At 44.1% G+C, this 23,658-nt stretch overlaps 1 protein-coding gene across 1 annotated transcript in view; it reads right to left on the minus strand.

Annotated features, from left to right (window-relative positions):
* Positions 1-23,658, minus strand: part of LOC141128475 (C4b-binding protein alpha chain-like) — a gene marked incomplete in the record, with an annotated part of 860,616 nt that overhangs the window by 208,354 nt on the left and 628,604 nt on the right. Inside the window, 1 exon segment of the mRNA XM_073615781.1 lies at positions 5,569-5,645. Coding sequence (XP_073471882.1) covers positions 5,569-5,645 — 77 coding nt within the window.

The following is a 23,658-nucleotide window of genomic DNA, read 5'->3' on the forward strand; positions in this document are numbered from 1 at the left end:
TAAAACCTTTATATAATGTTTGTATCCACTGCATCATCCTTGAGCCTATCCCCATGCTCTCTAGAGTGCTCATCATGAATCCCCAGTCTACCCTGTCGAATGCCTTTTCGGCATCTATCGACAGGAGTAGACCGGGGACCCTCCCTTCTTTTATTTTTTTAAAGTAACAGAAGTGTTCTTACCCCATTATCCCTCCTCTCTCTCCCTGGCACAAATCCCACTTGATCAGGATGGACCAACTCTGTCATTAAATCTTTTATCCTTGTTGCTAGTATTTTCGCAAACAATTTTGTGTCTGCGTTTAACAATGACATAGGTCTATAGTTTGAATACTTAGTACTATCTTTGCCTTCTTTTGCTATAATAGTAATTGATGCCAATAAGGCCTCTTTACTCATCTCTTACCTTCTTCCCCATCCATTCATATATGTGCACAGCTTTGGGGTCAGGATTTCTTTGAACCTTTTTAAGTATAACATCGTGTATCCATCTGGCCCTGGACTTTTTCCTGGCGCTGATTTTTTTAACGCCCGATTAATCTCCTCTACCGTTATTGGTGTTTCTAGGGATATTGCTCTTTCCTCTGTTATCCGGGGGAAGTCTGACGTACTTTTTAAATATAATTTTTCAGTTTAACTTTTTGGGGTATCTCCTGCAAACTTGGTGTATGCTCCCCAGCTCCCTGATGGTGGCAGATTTTGTGAGCTATATTGGAAGGATGGACCTTAAGATTTTTATACTGTGGCTTCTTCAACACATGTAATACGATCTATGCAAGTCATGACTCCTGTGTGCAAGGGGATCAAGGGCTCCTTCAGATGGGTGAAGAGCCCCAAGCTGAGCTGTTTTTTTGCTGCCTTGGAGGCAGCCCGAAGAGGTGGATCCAGATACAGTAGTTGCACAGTCGCATGTCAAAGTTTTGAAATACGGGCAGGAGTGGATGCACAGGTTCAAATGTAGACACTTTGCTTTCAGATCCATGCACTCGCTTCTGCCTACATGTCAAATGTTTACATGTGTCCATGCAGCCGCTGTGTCAACATCCACTTCTGTGGGCTGACTGTGCGCAGCTCCATGGTGGATACAGAAGCAGCAAAAAACAACTCAGCAGTGAGGATTGGTCCCAGCGCCCATCTAAATGAGCCCTAAATCTGCTAATTGACTCACATGAGCTAGCTGGATGCATGCAAGGGGCCTAAAGTTACTCATCACAGTAGTAGATCAGGGACCCATAAAATCTCTCTTGCTCTGTCTCCCTCCTCTTTGCTGTCTCTCCTCTCTCTCTCCTCTCGCTGTATGGTCAGGGACCCAAAATAAGTCTCTCTCTGTACTCTTTGATTTCTCTTCTCTCTCGCTCTCTTTAATGTCTCTGCAATTTCTTTATTTATAACATCACTCACCAAATATATCTGTAGAAATTTGCAGAACCCACTTGTACTCTTTCAATAATACACCCAAGCTTTGCTGCACAGCCAACTCTGTTCTCTGACCACTCTTCTCTCCTCCTTCCCCCTTTCAAGAATGTAACCAGAATTTACAGATGCATACTGAAAAATGTTTCACAAAAAAGGCATAAAGTAAAAAAAAAAAAAAAAAATGATATCCACATTGTATTACAAGCTGTCCATTCGTCAATTTAACGGCATCAAAAACAACCAATCATTTTGTTCTTTTCTTGTACATTATTCTGTAACCACATTCTTTGACGAAACATGTAGGGCGTGGCTACGCACTGTACGCCATCACATTGTTCACGGGTGTTCGCTTTTATATGCCGGCTTTTTTAAACATTTGTATCTTTATTGTCTGGCAGAGATATGCTCTCTGCTTTTTTGTAGCAATAAATCTTTTAACTATACCACACTATTGGAGCTTGTCTTCTTGCCCCCTTTTGCATCTATGGCTCCTGGGACCAGTGAGTGCCTTCCTCTAGACTGACACGCCGGAACTGCCTCCTGTCGGAACGAGGATTCAGATGCTACCATCCATCTGTCCCTGCAGAGGGCTGTATCTGCACGCTCACAAGACCTTGCTATTAAGGAGGTCCACCGTGTTCGGTAAGGGTCCATCCTTATTGTCCCCTGAAGTCACCGGTTGCTGAGATTCTTCTTCATAATCCTTTCCTCCCTCTTCACCTACATGGGCTGTGTTTAAACGAACTGTGTATATGTGATCCCTCTTCATGTGACTGGTGTATCTTCACTGAACTTTTTATGAATGGACTTAATTTACCTTCATCACTTCTTTCTGTCCATTAATTTTTAGTTATTTATGAACTTTGGAATTTCATTGTTTTTAGTAATTATGGATTTGATTATTTTTGTGTAAGATCACTGAATGCATATTTACTCATATTTGTTTTCACAATTTATCTACAAGTATTTTTTTGAACTTGACAATATTATTGGTAATATATTCACCCTATACTGAATTATCTATTCAGTTATATTCTATTCACATTTTTATTCACTGGATTGTAAGCGCACTTAGTATATTCTCCTTAGTTTATTACACCAATATTAGTGTTTTTTTGTTGCAGCTGCAATTTAAGGTGTCTTATAGCTCTTTAGCGCAGTTCCTTTTTTCTTTATATTTAACCACATTCTTTACATTTGATGGGATCTCTGGCTTTTATCTCATTTCCTATGTGGCATTCTCCATAGATAAAGATCTAAGGCTTGGAAGATGGAGCGTCCTTCGATGCTTATATACCCTACTGCCCAGCTTGGCTATCAGTACACACCAATGGGCTTGGTGTACACTCTGAGGAGCACAATACTGACATCACCAGAAAGCCTACATCAGTTTTCCATAGAGATGCATTGATGTCTGTTTTTCATCCGTCGATGGATGGATGAAAAATGGACAAACAGAACACTTGTTTGAAAGGGGCCTAACAAAGCACTTCAGCGGTGGGCGGAACTCAGATACTAGGAAAAACATATAGATAGTGGCACAAGCAGAAGTGCATTATAATAATGCAGTGTCTATCATGAAGTCTTTTAGAGTGGCAGTCTCTTTATATTGGGTAGAAGATACACAGTCAATGTGCGCAGGGACAGCCTTTTTGGGGGAGTAGAAGCCGTCTCCAAACATTAAAAAAAGAAGAAGATACAGGCGCCTCTGAGTGTAGACTGTAAAACATTTAATAATAAAGCAAAGGAATAAAACTCACATGGAGGACATGAATGATAGGCATATGTAGTAATCCGGTGGAAGGGAACTGCACTGGTCCATGCTGAGGGACGTTCCACGCCACTCGTGGAGCTGTCCTGGCCGGCAAGATGCTGGTAAGATGGTGGGTCGTTGAGAGCAAGGTCTGGAACGCAAGCTGGAACACAGCGTCATCCATGTTGAAGTCACTGGCATGCTCGCGACGTGTTTCGGAGCATGCGCAATAGGAGAAATACACTCAGAGCGTGCTCTTATCAAGCTTCTCAGATACTGGAGAGGTGGGTGGCTTTGAGGACATGAGGGTGCGATTCAAAGATGTCTTGGGCTGCAGAACTTCCGCAGTCTACTAAGGGCTCTGATGTCCTGCAATTTACTTAGGATGAATAGCAGGAAGACATGGAGGAGTTTTCTGTTCAAGAAACCAGTGGTTGAGGTGAGGCCTGCTCCAGAAGACAGGAACAGCTTTATTATTGCTGCAATAGAGGTACATTACTGCCATATTAGTACATAAGGAGGCTGTACTTTAGAGGGGAAAAAAGGTAAGTTTGCCTTTAAAAGTCCCCACCACAATTATCCTTGAATTTCTATATATGGCACTACATAGCTTACAGTATCTGGGGATATTGTCTTTAAGATTAAACACAGTGATCATAATACCAATCATAAAAATAAGACTAATTGATCATAACCTGTCTCAGCAAGGGGTCACCATATCATAGATTGTATTAGAGGGTTACTTCAACTTACTGCAGTGCTGAGTGTTGTGCAGTGACCATGGTGGGAACACTTGATTTGTCTATTAAGATGGGCTGAAATGCATATATATATGTGCAAATGCATTGCTAGGATTTCAGAAGACCAGGGGTTATAAAAGCAGTGCGTGTAATATTCACTAAACATTCTCTACAGATGGATCTTTCTGTTTAATTATAGAGTAAAGGAATTAACCACCAATGAATGTTTTGCAAATATCATATTCACTGCATTATAAATATAACGAGAAAAGCTGGGTGGAAAGATGTGGTGCAATACATTGCAGCATGCGCTGGGCATTGTTGGTTAAATAGAATAAATGGATCATAAAGAGAAAGATGCACTACTGGGTCTACAAATAATCACATATTAGCCAAAAAAAAACACTACATGAAGACGAACTGTCATTGTGTACTGCAAACTCACTGTATGCCTGAGGTTTGACAGCCGATTTCAGGCAGAACAAGCATAGTACACAAACATAATGTAAAATATTTAAAACAGTGGATGGTCGGGGCAGGCAGCAGACAACTGAGATCAAGATGACAGAAATGGACTCTGTGATGCTACCACAGCTTATTCTGGTTATAGTAAAAATTAAACCAAAACATTTTATCCAAAAGGATGCAAAACAGATATACATGTTTTACCCTCTGATTTTAGAACATACTAAAAATGAGGTTTGTACAATTTAGCCAACAGCTAGCGAAGAATATTTAGTTTTGAATCGAAATTGGCGATTCGGAAAGCGCCGCAAGGTGGCACGATTGAGAAACTGTAGTCACTTGCATAAGAACAGGTAAACAACATTATACAACTTGTGTATCATTTAAGGTGGAAAAATATTCTGGTCCACCCTATTCTGAAACCTTATTGGCCTGTATTTCTCAGCATTGGGGACACCACTGATCCTAACTAAATCTGCAATTCTATTTGCAGAAATGCAGCCCCAAACTTGCAAGGAACCTCCACCATGCTTCACTGTTGCCTGCATACACGCATTATTGTACCACTCTCCAGCCCTTCACGAACAAACTGCCTCCTGCTACAGCCAAATATTTCATATTTTGACTCATCAGTCCAGAGCACCTAGCCTAGGTTTTTTACACAGTTCAGTCTCTTGGCCTTGTTTCCATGCTGGAGGTATGTCTTTTTGGCCATAATTCTTCAATGAACACCACTTCTGGCCAGACTTCTCTGGACAGTAGATGGGTGTACCTGGGCCCTACTAGTTTCCACCAGTTCTGTGATGATGGTGCTGCTAGCCATCTTCCAGTGTCAATGGGAAGCAAGCATGGTGTGTCTTTCATTTTCTGGTGATTACTGTAATCACACTAACTAGCAAACATCAGATTCGAGAGATACTGCGATAAAGCGGAGCTGACTTTAAACTTTTGAAGGGGGGGCTGGAGCTCCGCTTTAATTTACTAAAACTGGAGAATGCAAAATGTGGTGCAGCTCTGCATAGAAACCAATCTGCTTCTATGTTCTTCTTCTATAGCTTAATTGAACGAGCTGAAGTTAGAAGCTGATTGGCTACCATGCACAGCTGCACCAGATTTTGCACTCTCCAGTTTTAATATAATAACCCCAGTGTATTTTTTTCCTAGTATTCACACTGTTTAATAGCCATGGTTTTACCTTTGCAACCAATTGCTGTGCTCCACGTTCCATCTGCTTGACATTCTGTAAAATTCTGCGTTGTGTTCATCACATATCTATAGAGCAACAGTATACATTCTGTATAAATATATAAAGCTCTTTGTACATAAACATTCAAAGCATGCATTTGGTGTCTTATTTTATACCTCCCTAATTTGAGGTGTATTTGTTTCTATAAAAAGTAATTTTCATAACAAAACAAAGAAATAGCTTTTAACCTGAAGAGCCCCCACAACTTTGTGACTTAGGCCCCTTTCACATCTAGCAATTTGGGATCGCGAAGGGAATTGCCATGATTCTGTCAGTGATTCCAGATCACACTGCAATGCTGACAAAACGCAGCACGCGTGTTCAGGTGGCATTCATTTTCAATGGCACCTAAACACAGCATGGTTTTGCCATAATAAATCACGCTGCATTTGTAGCAAAACTGCATTGTGCAAAGCTTGTCACCCAAAAAGGAGCAGGAGCTTCTTTTGGGTGACAATCTTCCTGCTATGCAGTTTGCCACGACTGCAGAGCAATTTATTGCGTGGCAAAGCGGCAATGTGTTTAGGTGCCATTGCCAACATTGCGATTTGAAATCGAGGGCAGAATCGTGGCAATTCCGCCCGCGATCCAAATCGCTAGTTGTAAATGGGGCCTAAAAGCTGTGCTTCTATTGTTCATAGTGGAAGCATCCCTTGCAGATATTCTATGAGTTACAGTTCTTAATAACAAATAAGTTATGCCAAAAGGAAAAATAAATTGAGGCATGTAAAAGCAGCCTAATAGAGGGGTGGGAAACACTGCCCACTGTCCATAAAAACAAAAGGGTCAAGAAGATTTGACAGACTCAAACAGAAGCATGTAGCGCTTCTGACAAAACTGGCATTAGAGGAAGCCTGAATGTCCACCTGGTTAAAACCGGTATGAAACCAGTGGCGGCCCGTCTATAGGGGGCGCACAGGCGCCGCCCCCCCCCCCCCCTCCAGGCAGTCACAAAAAAAAAGTAGAAAAAAAAAATACAAAAAAAGGTCCTTAAGTGCACTGTGTTCGGATGCCAGACACAGTGCACTATGGGAAGCGCCACGTCTATGCAATCATGAGATAGCAGACGCTGCGCTTCATTTGCGGGCTCTTGTCCCGCCTTGCGGCGGTTTCCGAAGCGCGGAGTAGCTTCCGCCCGGTGCGCGTAGTATCTATTACTACGGCCGGGTGGTTTGATTGACATCTGAGTTAGATGTCACTTCCCGTTTTCTCTCTCCCATTGCGCCAGCGAGAGATAGAGAAAACTGAAGTATGAGAGCGGACTCCTCCATCACCGCTGCCAGTGCCCTTGTGAAGGAGGCACCGCAGGAAAGGACAACACAGCAAGGTAAGTACAAGAAGGGGAGTTTAATGGGACACAGGCTGCATTTGGACACAGGCTGCTTTTAATGGGGCACACTCTGCATTTGGACACAGGCTGTATTTAATGGGACACACGCTGCATTTGGACACAGGCTGCATTTAATGGGACACAGGATGCATTTAATGGGACACAGGATGCATTTAATGGGACACACGCTGCATTTAATGGGACACACGCTGCATTTGGACGCAGGATGCATTTAATAGGACACACTCTGCATTTGGACATAGGATGCATTTGGACACAGGATGCATTTAGACACAGAATGCATTTAATGGGACACACTCTGCATTTGGAAACAGGCTGCATTTAATGAGACACATGCTGCATATGGACACAGGCTGCATTTAATGGGACACACACTGCATTTGGACACAGGCTGCATTTGATGGGACACACTCTGCAATTGGACACAGAATGCATTTAATGGGACACAGGATGCATTTAATGGGACACAGGATGCATTTGGACACACGCTGCATTTAATGGGACACACTCTGCATTTGGACGCAGGATGCATTTAATAGGACACACTCTGCATTTGGACATAGGATGCATTTGGACACAGGATGCATTTAATGGGACACACACTGCATTTAGACACAGAATGCATTTAATGGGACACACTCTGCATTTGGAAACAGGCTGCATTTAATGAGACACATGCTGCATATGGACACAGGCTGCATTTAATGGGACACACACTGCATTTGGACACAGGCTGCATTTGATGGGACACACTCTGCAATTGGACACAGGATGCATTTAATGGGACACAGGCTGCATTTGGACACAGGATGCATTTAATGGGACACACTCTGCATTTGGAAACAGGCTGCATTTAATGAGACACATGCTGCATATGGACACAGGCTGCATTTAATGGGACACACTCTGCATTTGGACACAGGCTGCATTTAATAGGACACACGCTGCATTTGGACACAGGCTGCATTTGGACACAGGCTGCATTTAATGGGACACAGGCTGCATTTAATGGGACACAGGATGCATTTGGACACACGCTGCATTTAATGAGACACATGCTGCATATGGACACAGGATGCATTTAATAGGACACACTCTGCATTTGGACACAGGCTGTATTTAATGGGACACACGCTGCATTTGGACACAGGCTGCATTTAATGGGACACAGGATGCATTTAATGGGACACAGGATGCATTTAATGGGACACAGGATGCATTTAATGGGACACACGCTGCATTTAATGGGACACACTCTGCATTTGGACGCAGGATGCATTTAATAGGACACACTCTGCATTTGGACATAGGATGCATTTGGACACAGGATGCATTTAGACACAGAATGCATTTAATGGGACACACTCTGCATTTGGAAACAGGCTGCATTTAATGAGACACATGCTGCATATGGACACAGGATGCAGTTAATAGGACACACTCTGAATTTGGACACAGGATGCATTTAATGGGACACACGCTGCATTTAGACACAGAATGCATTTAATGGGACACACTCTGCATTTGGAAACAGGCTGCATTTAATGAGACACATGCTGCATATGGACACACGCTGAATTTGGACACAGGCTGCATTTAATGGGACACACTCTGCATTTGGACACAGGCTGCATTTGGACACAGGCTGCATTTGGACACAGGCTGAATTTATTGGGACACAGGCTGCATTTGGACACAGGATGCATTTGGACACAGGATGCATTTGGACACACGCTGCATTTGCAAAACAGGCTGCATTTAATGAGACACATGCTGCATATGGACACAGGATGCATTTAATGGGAAACAGGATGCATTTGGACACACGCTGCATTTAATGGGACACAGGATGCATTTGGACACACGCTGCATTTAATGGGACTCACTCTGCATTTGGAAACAGGCTGCATTTAATGAGACACATGCTGCATATGGACACATGCTGCATTTGGACACAGGCTGCATTTAATGGGACACACGCTGCATTTGGACACAGGATGAATTTATTGGGACACAGGCTGCATTTAATGGGACACAGGATGCATTTAATGGGACACAGGATGCATTTAATGGGACACAGGATGCATTTGGACACACGCTGCATTTAATGGGACACAGGATGCATTTAATGAGACACATGCTGCATTTGGACACAGGCTGCATTTGGACACAGGATGCATTTAATGGGAAACAGGATGCATTTGGACACATGCTGCATTTAATGGGACACACGCTGCATTTAATGGGACAACCATGGTGCCGGGATGATTGAAGTGATAACACCAGGTGTTTGGAGTATCTTTATCTGCTGATTGTTAAACTTTCTAGAATACACATTTCTATTGTGGTGTAGGATCTGGGCCTGCTCTCCCTCCATCCCTCTCTCCCTCGTTCATCGCAGACGCCAACCACACCACCTTAGAGCCACGCCCACTATTTAGCTGAAACCACTCCCATTTTCACCAAGTGGGAGGGGTCAAAAAAGAAGGGCGGTCTGGCGCCCCCCCTATCCTAAAACTTCACCAGCCGTCACTGTATGAAACCCAAAACCAAAAATGTAATATATTGCAGCTTACCAATCATTAAATGTGGTGGCTGCATTCGTTTTCTTTTTTGGGATTTTTCACCCTATGTTTACACCTGGTAATCTGGCCAGTTAACACACCTCCTGTATTAGAGGGCCCTCACTCTAGATCAGTGGTCTCCAAACAGCGGCCCTTTAATTACTTTTATCTGGCCCTTGGGGCACTAATTCATCCACGGATACCAACAATGGGGCATAATGCCCCCGACTGACCCCAATGAAGGGGGCACATTTCCTCCTAATGACGCCAATGTTTGGGGCACAATTCCCTCCACTGCCACCAACAATAGGGCCCAATTCTGAACTGAACTGAAACAAACAATGGGCCATTATTTTTTCCCACTAACACCGGGACCTTTTATACTCCCACTGGCCACAGTCTGGCTCTCCTAAAGTCTGAAGGACAGTAAACTAGCCCTTTGTTTAGAAAGTTTGGAGACTCCTGATCTAGATGAAACAGTACAGGGGGCACCTTTGGACAGCAGTATTGTCAGACTGAGGGTTGGGGAGTGTTAGATGCCCCAAGTTTTTTTTGCTGTTTGTAGCCTTGACTAGGGATTGAGAGGCCAAAGGTTACTGAAATAGAATAGCCAAGGCGGTTTTTGCCTTTTTTGAAGCCATATGCTGGATAAGCCAGATACTGATCCAGACTGGACTGGAGGAATGACTGACTATGTGTCACAGAGTACTTTCTAGGAGGAGGATTCCTCAGCTCGCTAGCAAGCTAGGTCTTGCAGGTGTGATGGTAGACTTTATGAGAAGTCATCTTTTAGCCTTCAAGAGGGTAGGGATGACTGAAAGTCCCCTGCCCCTCAGGACCGCAACTTCAAGAGCCATGCCATTAAAGCCAGCAACTAAGAAGCAGGATGCAATGCTGCCCTTTGCAACAGAAGGGGCCTTGGATCATCTTTCAGGAGTCTGAATATGTCTGAGTACAAAGTCTTCATGGGCCAATTCAGTACAATGAGAATCACAGGAATGCCATCCATCCTGATCTTACAAAAGTAGGTGAGGGAGAACCTGGAGGGGTGGAAAGGTTCAGTTTAAGCTTAACTGATCCCACTGCATCACTAGAGCATCCACTGCGAAGACCTGAGGGTCAATGAATCTGACAACAAAGCTGTCCAGTTTGTTATCACACCTGGGCACCAAAGATCCACATCTGGTGTCCCCAAAGGGCTTAGGATGTGGATGGTGGAAAGGGCAGAATCTCAAGTCCTGCCCAAAAGAGCATACAATGCTCTTCCCTTTGAGTGTCACGATTTCTGGTGCCTCTTTGACTAATAATGTAGGCCCACAGCCATAGAATTATCTTTCAGATGCTCATTGGGTGTCCTCGCAATTGAGCAGTCCAGCATTGAAGGGAATCTGAACCAATCAAATCGCCCTGAGTACTAGAGTGTTGATGGGAAGGTGAACCTGCTCCAGTGGCCAAGTCCCCTGCATCAAGAGGGCATCCTGGACTGCTCCCCAGCTCAACAGGCTGAGAACCTTTCACTTCTGAGAAGGAAAGGGCTTCCCTAACTCCAGTGCTGGGTTGGAAATCCACCAGGCTAGAGAGTCTGGCCGAATTCTGAGCGGCAACGGTCTGGAATTAAACTGGGGGTACAGCACAGCCTTGAAGGAGGAAGTCATCACACCTAAGACTCTCATACAGACATGAAAAGAGGGCTATCTGAGACCAGAGGGCCTGGTTATGAAAGCGCAAGGACAGAAATCTGTCCTGAGGTAGGAAAATCCTGGACAGGGCCATTTCTATCACCAGGCCCCAGTAATCCAATCTGTATAATTGGTCCGGCGATGACTTAACTAGATTGAGGATCCAACCAAAGCTCTGCATAGTCTGCTGCATGTTGGCTAGCAAAAACAGGGAGGAATGGTCCTTTAACAGGAGATCGTTCAAGTACTGCTTAACATGAATCCCCTGAACAAGGAGCAGTGCTGAAACCAAGCAAGCAGCTCAGTGAAGACCAGGGGGGCCATGACCAAAGGGAATTGTGACAAAATGGTAATGCTAATCATCCAAAGCAAAGTGCAGATAGTGTTGATGAGGCAGAACAGTGGTGATGTGTATGTAAACGTCATTGATGTCTATAGAGACCAGGAAATCCGAAGAAGGAGGATGCAGTTTTCAGTAGAACTTTTGAACCCATTAGGAACAAGTTGTGAGACTTCAGATCCATAATGGGCTGGACTACTCCATTCGGTTTGGGAACTGTCAAAAAAGCAGAACTATTAAAAGAGTTCTTCTATTGGTACAAAGGTAATGATCCCTTGAGACAAGAGCTGCTGGACAGCAGCAAGCAAATTCACTCACTGGAAAGGAGGAAAGTGCAAAACTTCAGCTGTAGCCCCTGGAAATGACACTTTGGACCAAGGTGTCTGAGATTTCCTGGGACCAGATCTAATCACTGGGAAGAGGTCTTGGCTGGTTTGAAGGGACATGTCTTCATACAAAAGCACATTCCTGTATTAGATTTGGCATTGAAAGACTGAGACCTGAGACCATAATCTCAGGATTAGAAGTCCTACCAGTAGTGACGCAGGCCCCCCTTTCCTGGGGAAGGATAGTACTCTTAACCTCTGACCTCCTCAATGTATGTATTCAAGGAGGGACCAAACAAGAGTTTGCTTTCAAAGGGTAACCACACAAGGAGTTGAACAGGAGCTCAACTGACTAGCATTTAAGCCAAAGAATCATGTTGATGTGGACAGAGAAAATACTCATCTTGGAGACTTGATTAAGTGGATCTGCCAAGTCATTCACGCAGTAGCACAATGCTGTTGGTAAAAAAATCTAAGTAAAAGAGCTTTAAAGAGGACCTCTTTTTGTCTACAGGATCTTTGACTACAGGACTATCATCCACAGTGACAGGATCTACCAGTGGAACCATCTACTTATGTAGAACACTTTCTTCAGTAGGATTCTGTTTAGCAAAGTGTTTCGGAGGAGTCAAAATCTTCTCCACACAGGACAGTTTCTACTAGCAGGTGCACCAGGAAAGTCTTGGCTGGTTTAGGTAATTTAAGGGAACCTATATTCTGCTCCAGTACTAAGCAGAATCATACAGTGTCAATAAGGGTAGCTATGGCATCCTTCATCTTAATAAAATCTCTATTAAAGCTTGTAATTCTAATCCAACGCCTCAGAAAGAGGGGGCTCAATCTCAAATGTCACCTCTTCCTTGGGTAAGGTGTCTGGCTCAAGTTTGAAATTGAATACCGATTCAGGAGTAGAGGTTGAAGGGGAAAGGCTGTGATTCCTGCTATGTATGGCATGAATAAGGCCAGAAATTCTGCCCATGAAATCTGACATTTTGGCAAAGAATTATGAATATCACCCCCAGTGGGGCACTCATGACCTCAGCATCAGTAGAGAGGGAGGGGGAATGCCTTGGCGCCAAGCACTTGTTTGCCACAGAAACCCAGGTGTCACAGTAACAGTCATCATATTGTGCCCACCAGGGGATGTCACCAGCCCAAAGTCCTATCTGGACAAAGGAAGAGGCAGAGCACGCAGCATCAGTAGCCCTAATGAAAATTAGATGGTGCAGTAATCACTCATGCTGTGCAGATGCAATAAGAGAGTAGACAAAAGAGGTCCATCAACTAAGAACACAAGCAGAGAACTGAAGCTAGCTTGGGGTGGGAGGGGTTATACCGGGGAATGTTCCCGCAGCTGCTAACAGATCTATCCAAGCAAACCTTGCTGATGAGAAAGGCCCTTAAACTGGTCACAGATGCTCTGCAATCAAAAAAGATCAAGTACCGATGGGGATTCCCCTTCCAGCTCACGGCCTCTCACGAAGGCAAGACGGCAACTTTTCGCAGGCTTGGTAACCTGGCTAACTTTCTGGGGACCTTCGGACTCCCCCGAATCTGCATTCCTGACTGGCCCCTGCAAACAGCGACACCTGGCCTGCCACTTTCAACTGGATGGACTACCTTCACGAGGTAGAAGCGCTCCTGTTACACCACCTCCAAATACCCAGCTGGATAAACGCCATAATTAAATGAAAAAATGTGAAACTGCGCTAATAAAACAGACTGATATAAATGACAATTAACCATCAAAGTGCAAAAAAAACCTGTGAATATATGGAGCATATAAGTAATTGCTCATAAAAATAGGCATTCAATACATGCGCAAAAGTGCATAATATGTGCATCAGTGCAAATTTTAAGACATATTGAAAAGTCCATAAATTTAGTACGGTAACCACCCAAGTGCTGATGAGTGTTGAAAGTTTGTTGATGATTGAATTTGAAGTGTCAGATCCACCGTCACCAAATATAAAAGCTGGCCGCTTACCAGAGACCCATGACCCCCCACTACAGGGGCACGGGCAACATGTCGTGTCACCTCCTTATAAAACGAAAAAAAATTCGACTAAGCCTCGCTGTGAGTTTTCGTCATAACCCCGGACTTCCGTAGCAGACTTGGAACGCAAATGATAGACCAATTGTATGCGCAAGTGCACCATCAGCCTCTAGACATATGGTTTTATCTAAGGCTTTATGGATGTCATTTCTCATTAAGATGAAATTGAGTGGAAAATTGAAAAACGAAAAATATAAAGTGAAAATAAAACAATAAAGTGAAATGTTGGGATATAGGGTGGATTATAAATAATTAAAAAAATTTAATGGAAAATCAAACGGACTGATGGGCTCACTATTGAAACTGAGCCCAATTATGGGTACGCCAATTTTGATACAGGCTGTCAGAATTAAGGGATGTTGGAAACCCACATACACCCCAGTCAGAGTGATGGTTGGCTAGGGGTCCTAACATAGGAAACTCTAGGGGGCTAGGCACAACGAGAACATTCGGAGTCCCCTGCCCCCACGTCCCCCTATATATTCTCATGACCCCTCATGTCTCTGATGTTTAAAGGACCCTAAAGCCTAAAGGGAAATACCAGAAAACTTGGCATAAACTGCCCTGGTGGTCCAGGTAAACGAAAAATCGAACTAGTAGGCTATAACAATGTATTACCATATGAAATAAAAACGCAATTAGGACGCAATTGTTCAGATGTGAATACTTACGACCAACAAGCATCCACTTTGATGGCCAGATTCTTGGAAAAGGGATATGATCCATCTTCTCTCTCCCTGGCCGTGAGGACAGCTCGAGACAGGGATAGATCTTCCCTCTTATCCGATGCTCCCATACATAGGGACAGTGCTTTTGACACTGTACCATTTATCACTACCTATTCGGCCCAGCACCATACCATCAAATCACTGATACAGAGGCATTGGCATGTGTTAGGCAGTGATCAAATCCTCAGCACCATCTTGCCAACTCGACCTAAGGTGGTGTTCAAGGGGGCAGCCTCTTTGGGGAGCAAGATAGCCCCTTTGGTCCAGGACCCCCCACGGGAGAACAGGTCTTTTCTCCAGAACCTCACTGGGTATTACAAATGTGGCAAATGCCAAGTCTGTTCTCTTAATGTCAACAGATCAAGGTGTATTGCCACATTTACATCTAGTAGTACCTTGCGAATATACGATATCGAACCTTTCATCACTTGCAGTTCTGAGGGGGTGGTCTATCTCCTACAATGCCCTTGTGGGCTTCAGTATGTAGGAAGGACCAAAAGAGCTCTACGGGTCCGCCTGAATGAGCATATAGGGAATATAAGGAGGGGTTATGATAAACACCCTGTCTCTAGACATTACGATCAGGTGCATGGAAGAGACCCCTCTAATACCCTATATGTGGGTATCGATAAATATATACCACATTGGCGGGGTATTTCCCTAGTCAGGGAGATTTCTAAACAAGAGATGTCTTGGATATACAAATTAAAAAGTTATGTGCCATTCGGTATGAATGTGGACACAGATGTGAACGCATTCATCAACAATGCCTGACAGAGCCTTTTTAGGTACTTTTAACATCCATGTGGATAGGAGATGGTCTGACTTGGTCTAGGCCTTCCCGTCTTTCATATAGGGCGTGTTTATACAGTCATTTATTTGTAACAGTTTTCAAATTTTATTTTATACTTTATTTTATCTGCTATTTTAATCAAATTGAAATGATTATGTACATATTGGGAACATGTTTTTATTTCATATGGTAATACATTGTTATAGCCTACTGGTTCGATTTTTCGTTTACCCAGACCACCAGGGCAGTTTATGCTAAGTTTTCTGGTATTTCCCTTTAGGCTTTAGGGTCCTTTAAACATCAGAGACATGAGGGGACATGATAGGGGGACATGGGGGCAGGGGACTCCGAATGTTCTCGTTGTGCCTAGCCCCCTAGAGTTTCCTATGTTAGGACCCCTAGCCAATCATTTGGATTTCCATTCCCTTTAGAACATATTCAACAGATTTTTTGTCTTCAATCTATTCTAGACAGATTTTTCAATTTTTCACATTTTTTATATTTGATTTATTATTTAAATCATTTGTGTACACATATAATAATTCTAGTTTAAATCACTCTGACCTTTATTATAGAGTCATATTTTCATATTCGATATTCAAATTATTTCTGTACACACATAATAATATTAGTTTATATTCACTCTGACTGGGGTGTATGTGTGGGTTTCCAACATCCCTTAATTCTGACAGCCTGTATCGAAATTGGCGTACCCATAATTGGGCTCAGTTTCAATAGTGAGCCCATCAGTCCGTTTGATTTTCCATTACATTTTTTAAATTATTTATACACATTCTCCACCCTATATCCCAACATTTCACTTTATTGTTTTATTTTCACTTTATATTTTTCGTTTTTCAATTTTCCACTCAATTTCATCTTATTGAGAAATGACATCCATAAAGCCTTAGATAAAACCATATGTCTAGAGGCTGATGGTGCGCTTGCGCATACAATTGGTCTATCATTTGCGTTCCAAGTCTGCTACGGAAGTCCGGGGTTATGACGAAAACTCACAGCGAGGCTTGGTCGAATTTTTTTTGTTTTTATAAGGAGGTGACGCGACACGTCGCTCGTGCCCCTGGAAGACGTAATCTTGTTACGAAACGCTGCGTAGGGCGGAACGGAGCGACGTGTTCGCGTCATCTCCTATCGCTGTGCTACCAGCAGGACGGGCTGTCTGAGGGTATCCGGCCGGGGCCCCAGACTTCTCTTCATTTCGTTCGCCAGGGTTATTTTACATATGAGTGTTTATATACATTTTATCTAATAAAACCAAAAGATTTTACACTATTTGGAGCTCTCTTTCCATTTATGGCTTTTCGTGCTGAGGGTTTGCTGTCCCGCTACTGATCCATCTGATATCAAGGCCCCCAATCTTTCAACACAGCAGAGCTGTCGGGTTTTTGATGGTGGTCCGGAGTGATTATTCCTTAACAGCTTACCCAGACCCTCTGTAGTGGGGGGTCATGGATCTCTGGTAAGCGGCCAGCTTTTATATTTGGTGACGGTGGATCTGACACTTCCAATTCAATCATCAACAAACTTTCAACACTCATCAGCACTTGGGTGGTTACCGTACTAAATTTATGAACTTTTCAATATGTCTTAAAATTTGCACTGATGCACATATTATGCACTTTTGCGCATGTATTAAATGCCTATTTTTATGAGCAATTACTTATATGCTCCATATATTCACAGGTTTTTTTTGCACTTTATGATGGTTAATTGTCATTTATATCAGTCTGTTTTATTAGTGCAGTTTCACATTTTTTCATTTGAATTAATTTATGTTTGTGTTACACATAGGGACTGCAGCTCTATATTTCATTTATACATTTACCTATGCGCAGTTTTACCTCTTTTCCTTTAAACTCCATAATTACCCCACCGTCTGGTGGGACAGACTCACTATTTTCTACTGACCCCAGGGGTCCTGGGTGTTTGTTTTTAGCAACCCATAACTGGTTGCCTGACCTCAGTTAGACAGGGTCTCCTGGGAGGTGCTGAGTGTGCTGCCGAGACAACCGTATGTCTGATACAGCACTGCACTGGACCCAGATAGCAACCTTCATGCTTCAAACTGTTATGTTTTATTTTACTTCATTATAACTTGTTATCGGCACTCAAACGAGTCGACGAGGTATTCCCTTCTGATGGGGCAGTCTACCCTGGTCCGCCTGGGACACCCCCTAGGGGCCTCTTCGGGGGCACCGGGGGGTCTCCACAGATATATGTTGACATATACGTTTTGCTTTACCTGTTTACATTACCCTTTGGCCGGAGCGGGTAGCCCCCCTGCATGTGCCGCCATATTTCCCACATTAGAAACCACAGAGTCTTTATTGATTCTGTTCTCAATGTCAGATTTAGTTAGGCCTTTCTCTGGAGACCGTGGTTCTCCCCCCATGGTCACTAGAGGGCACTGTTCCCCTTCCTCTCAGAGCTCAGTCCTCAAAATTAAGGATGAGCTCCAGCGTGTTCGCACACACCACGTGCAGAGCCCACCAGGAAGTCAGCACTGCGCTGCGCTAATCACAGGCAATGAGACATTGTCCCGATGCGTGGCTGCAGAGATCGGAAAATGTCTCACTGCCTGTGATTAGCGCAGTGCCGACTTCCTGGCAGGCTCTGCACGTGGGGTGTGCGAACACACCGGAGCAAATCCTTACTCAGAATACAGACAATCTGGACAACTCTGCAACATTTCCTCACCCCCCTGTCTGAACAGAAAAATGGCCCCAGAAGTGGGTCTACACTATCAGCGCTGGGAACATCTCTCTTTTTTCTCTTCCGCTCTTTGCACCCTTTCTCCCTCTTCTCCCCCCTCCCCTCCTGTCCCTCACCCTCCCCCCTTACCTGATATGCTACATTCAGCTAACCCGATATACAGTAGTCGTCTCCCTCTCATGGCCATCCATCACATATTCCTTAAGAAAAAGAAAAAAACTGCTCTAGAAACCAATAAAGTAAAGCAGCGGCTATCAGTGGGGTAAACACCAAAAACAAATATAGAATGGAAAAGCCGCACATTAGACTGATATATGCATAAATAATGAAAACTAATATGATGAGAAAAATGAATCTGTGAAAAAAATATGTGAAAAAAATTCCTTGGTGATATCAAACTAATAAAAGTCCAACAACAAGAAAGGAAATCCAGAACTGTTCGACTGTCCAATTAGTAACACTTAAGGGTTGTCAGTATTACGCTATGTTGTTATTTTATATATTTTTTGGGTTGATTTTTTGTGAATCCACGCTAATCCCACGAGTGAAAATTGCCACATTCCACTGTGATCGGTTTCCTAAAGGCCCAGGCTGGGTTTAAGCCACCTGCTCGATTTGGCTTGCTATCTGGTAAGCATGCCATTCATCAGTTGGGACTTATATTTGTTTCATTTAACTATTAAGTGTTACTAATTGGACAGTTGAACAGTTCTGGATTTCCTTTCTTGTTGTTGGACTTTTATTAGTTTGATATCACCAAGGAATTTTTTTCACATATTTTTTTCACAGATTCATTTTTCTCATCATATTAATTTATTTATTTATGCATATATCAGTCTAATGCACGGCTTTTCTATTACATATTCCTTAACCCATGGTATCCACCTTAGCCCTTCAGATTTCCTAGCTTAATTGCAGAGGATTCAACACCCCAGAGACATGCAGACAGCTACTATACCACTTCCACAGAGCCCTCACCCAGTTACTCTTCCTCCAGGAAACTCAACTTAGATTGGATTCCATACCTTCTCTCCCAAATAAATACTTCACCACCTGGTCTCACAGCACAAACCCAACTGCTAAGTCAAAGGGTGTTTCAAAAGTCCTAGACTCATATATTGACCCCTTAGGGCGCTATCTGTTTTTGAAAATGAAACATATGCAAAGATTTTCACGTTGGCTAACGTTTATCTCCCTAACCAGGATCAATTCGCATTTATGTCCTCCGTGGCAGCGCGCCTAGAAGCATTTGGGACCATTAATCTGATACTGGGAGGCGACCTGAACGTCCCGTTGGTGCCGAGACTGGACTCCTCTACTGGTAAGTCCCACATAACACTGTCCACCTTAACCAAAATACGCTCCATACTCACCAACCTGTCCTTGGTGGATACTTGGAGAATACTTAATCCCTCTAGTAGGGACTACACATTTTTCTCCTTGGCACATGGGTCATACAGCAGAATAGATTACATTCTACTATCTCACTCACTGCTTGACTTTGACCCACACTCGGCAGACTTCCCAGACCCCCCTCACGACGCACGTGGCGAATAAACGACAACCTACTATCTGACCTGGCTTACATGACAGCAATCTCTGCAGCAATTAAGGACTTTACGCAAACCCATGCCACAGACGAGACCTCAGACATGAACAAGTGGGAAACACTGAAGTGCGTTCGGTGAGGAATATTTATACAGCATGGCTCTCGGCTAAAAAAAGCCCACACTGCAGACATCACGCGTCTGTTTGCCCTCATTGCCTCTCTTGAAGCAACTCACAAACACACTCTCGACCCTAAAACACTGGTAGAACTCTCTAATGCGCGGCATGACCTACTTCGCCTCATAACAGAACGCTTTTTAGTGGGCCACGACAAGGGAAGACACTTACATTATGCACAAGCTAACAAATGTGGCAAACACCTAGCGCAAACCCTCCACCCCAGACAATGTAGACAGACCGTCCCACACATACTGGCACACCTAACCATAAACTATATAAGAACTCAGAAATAGTCTCTGAATTTCGGAGCTATTACTGCTCACTATACAATCTACCCCCCACCTCAAAGCCGCACACATCTCCCAGAGCAGAGGACGCTGACATGTCGACATATGTCCTAGAAACAGCCCTCCCCACAATCCCTACGACCACTACAGAGGACCTTGAAGCACCCATCACCACATCTGACTATCTACTCGCGATTAAAAACCTCAAAGACGGTAAAAGCCCCGGACCAGACGGCTACACGCCACGCTTTCATAAGACGTTTGCCCACCAACTAGCCCTGTTCATGACATGAGCCTTTGAGGAAGTGGATGACTCCCACCCCGTATCCTCCCATATACTACAGGCCCAAATAGTGGTCATTTCCAAACCAGGAAAGGACCAAACCAATTGTGGTAATTACAGACCCATATCCCTACTAAACGTAGACCTCAAACTGTTCTCCAAGATAATCGCGAACCGTCTCGGCCCCATACTACCCGACTTAATACATAGTGACCATGTAGGCTTTGTCCCGGGCCGCGAGGCCAGAGATAACACCACGAAGACCCTCCATTTGATCACCTACGCACAACGTAAACACATCCCTGCATGCAACGCGGAAAAAGCATTTGACAGGGTCAGCTGGGCGTTTCTAAAACTAGTGCTTCAGCAGATAGGATTAGGACCCAGACTATTAGCGAAAGTTACGTCTCTCTATTCCAACCCATCAGCGAAAGTTACGGCGAACAGTGAACACTCAGAGTCATTCCCGATCAACAACGTAACCAGACAAGGCTGCCCACTATCCCCCCTCCTTTTCACCATTACCATAGAACAATTAGCCCAGGCAATACGTAGTAACGAATTCATACACGGTATCCACACCCCCTCAGCCCACTGTAAGTTTGCCCTCTAGGCCAACGACCTATTAATTTATGTGACACAGACACACATTAGCATCCCCTCCTTTCTCCATGAACTAGCTTGATTCGGCTCCCACAGTAACTTTAAACTATACAGGACTAAAACGGAAGCCCTAAACATATCCCTACCCACCCACATCCTTTCACTTATCCAACAAAACTTTAAATTCCATTGGCAAACTAAGTCAATCAAATATCTGGGGACCGAGATCCCAAGTAATTTCAAAGACATCTATCCACTAAACTTCAGCCCTTTACTGACTAAAATACGACGATCCCTAGACTCGTGGCACCACCTTAAACTACCATGGCTCGGACGTATAAATGTACTTAAGATGGATATCCTCTCCAAACTATTATACCTGTTCCAGACCCTCCCAATTATGCTCCCAACTTCCTTTTACGGCACATTATGATCCCTTGCAATTAAATTCATATGGCACCACCCCCCAGATTAAAACACAAAGTCCTATGCTCCCACAAACACACAGGCAGTCTCGGCCTTCCTGACTTTGAAATATATCACGACTCTGCCACTTTGCCAGACTGCTGGTTGGAAGCTAAACAGTGGGGACCTTGTGTGGAGAGTGAAGAAGTCTTGCTTTTTGACTGCTGGTGATTGCTGGGTTGTATTTTTAGGTTCTTTTTGAGGCTTTTCCTTGTAGCTTTTTAACACCTTTTTCTGACACTTTTTAAACAGCTTTTTTTTTTCTTCGCTTCCTTCAGCCTACTAATTAAGGGCAGTGGTTAATTGGTCACAGGTGCTTGAGGCCTATATAACCTTGTGCAGAACTCATCGTGAGCCTGCTCATCTTTGCGTCTGCTGGAACTCTGTCCAAGTGGAACTGGTCTAAGTAGGGAGTTAAAAACCAGAGTTAGTGGAACTAGACTAAGTGGTGAGTTAAAAACAAGAATTGAAAACAGGAAGTTATAATAGGGGTCATAGTACCTGTGTAGCGTGAGTACCTGAGTGTTGTATGAGTAGTGTGTGGATCGTTAGTACTTGTGTATTGTGCACTGTGTATTGTGAGTGCATGTAGATCTATGAATGCACGTAGGTCTGCGAGTGCCTGTGTATTGTCTTGTTGAGTATTAGTGTCAGGAAGCTAGTTGTTAGCTAATTTGGACAGGGTATAATCCCCAATCCTCATTAAATGTAATAGGTACGATACCCGGCGGGTGTGGAGAGGCGACTCGTCATACATCTTGCGGCTTGTATGCGTTCCTTGATCATCCAATCGAGGGTGAATACTGCTATGCAAAATATAAGCGCATTGTTTCCCTGAAAGTCCAGGTTCTGAATCTGGGGAAGCAACTGTCAGCACTGAGAAGTCCCTCCATACTAAAGGAGAGCCAGGAACATACATGGCAGGTGCCGGCTGGGGCCAGCACAGAGGCGGGTGAAGACAAAGAGGTGTCGGCACTAGCAAAGAGTAGATGGGTGACAGTCAGGAAGGGTAGAGGGGGAAGTGCCAGGGAGGCCGATCCAGGGCTGGAGCATCCCAATAAGTACACTCCATTGAGTGACACTGGTGAAACCAGTCAGGGTCCAGCACTGCTGGAGCTGAGGGACTCTCCTAGCTGCCGGGGGAAGAACTCCTCTGGTCAGAGTGGGGGGGGAGCGAAGGGAAAGGAAAGACAGATTCTGGTGGTAGGGGACTCAACTCTTAGAAGGACAGAGAGGCCAATATGTAACAAAGACCTGAAGCGCCGAACAGTATGTTGTCTACCGGGCGCTCGGGTTGGGCACATCATGGATTTGGTGGACAGATTACTGGGAGGGGCTGGGGAAGACCCAGCTGTCATGGTACACGTTGGCACCAATGACAAAGTCAGAGGCAGATGGAGTGTCCTAAGGAATGATTTTAGGGACTTAGGAGCTAAATTGAGGAAAAGGACCTCCAAGGTAGTATTCTCAGGAATACTACCGGTACATCGTGCCACACCAGAAAGGCAGAGGGAGATTAGGGAAGTAAACAAGTGGCTGAAGAGCTGGTGTAGTAAGAAGGGGTTTGGGTTCCTGGAGGACTGGGCCGACTTCTCAGTCGATAACCGGTGCTATAGAAGGGACAGACTGCACCTAAATGAGGAGGGTGCAGATCAGCTGGGAATGAAGATGACCAAAAAGTTAGAGGGGTTTTTAAACTAGGCGATGGGGGGAGGGTCCAGAGGTATAGATATTCAGCCAGGAACATATTCCAGAAGTTAGTATTGGGGGCATTAGTGGTAGGCTGACCAAAGCACATAAACCCAAGGTAAGTATAGGAGCAAGTCCTAGTTGCAATCTCGGAACAGCCAATAAGAGGATAATATGCGACCGGTCCAAACTATGTGACATGTTCACCAATGCCAGGAGCCTGGCGGACAAGATGGGTGAACTAGAGATACTGTTGTGCGAGGAGGATTTGGATTTTGTGGGAATCTCAGAGACCTGGTTCAACAGCTCTCGTGATTGGCTGGCAAACATTCAAGGGTATATCCTTTATCGCAAGGATAGAGATTGTAAAAAAGGGGGAGGGGTATGCCTATATATCAAGAATAATGTACAAGT

Source organism: Aquarana catesbeiana, linkage group LG02, assembly GCF_042186555.1.
Source record: "Aquarana catesbeiana isolate 2022-GZ linkage group LG02, ASM4218655v1, whole genome shotgun sequence".
In the NCBI taxonomy this organism is placed as follows: Eukaryota; Metazoa; Chordata; class Amphibia; order Anura; family Ranidae; genus Aquarana; species Aquarana catesbeiana.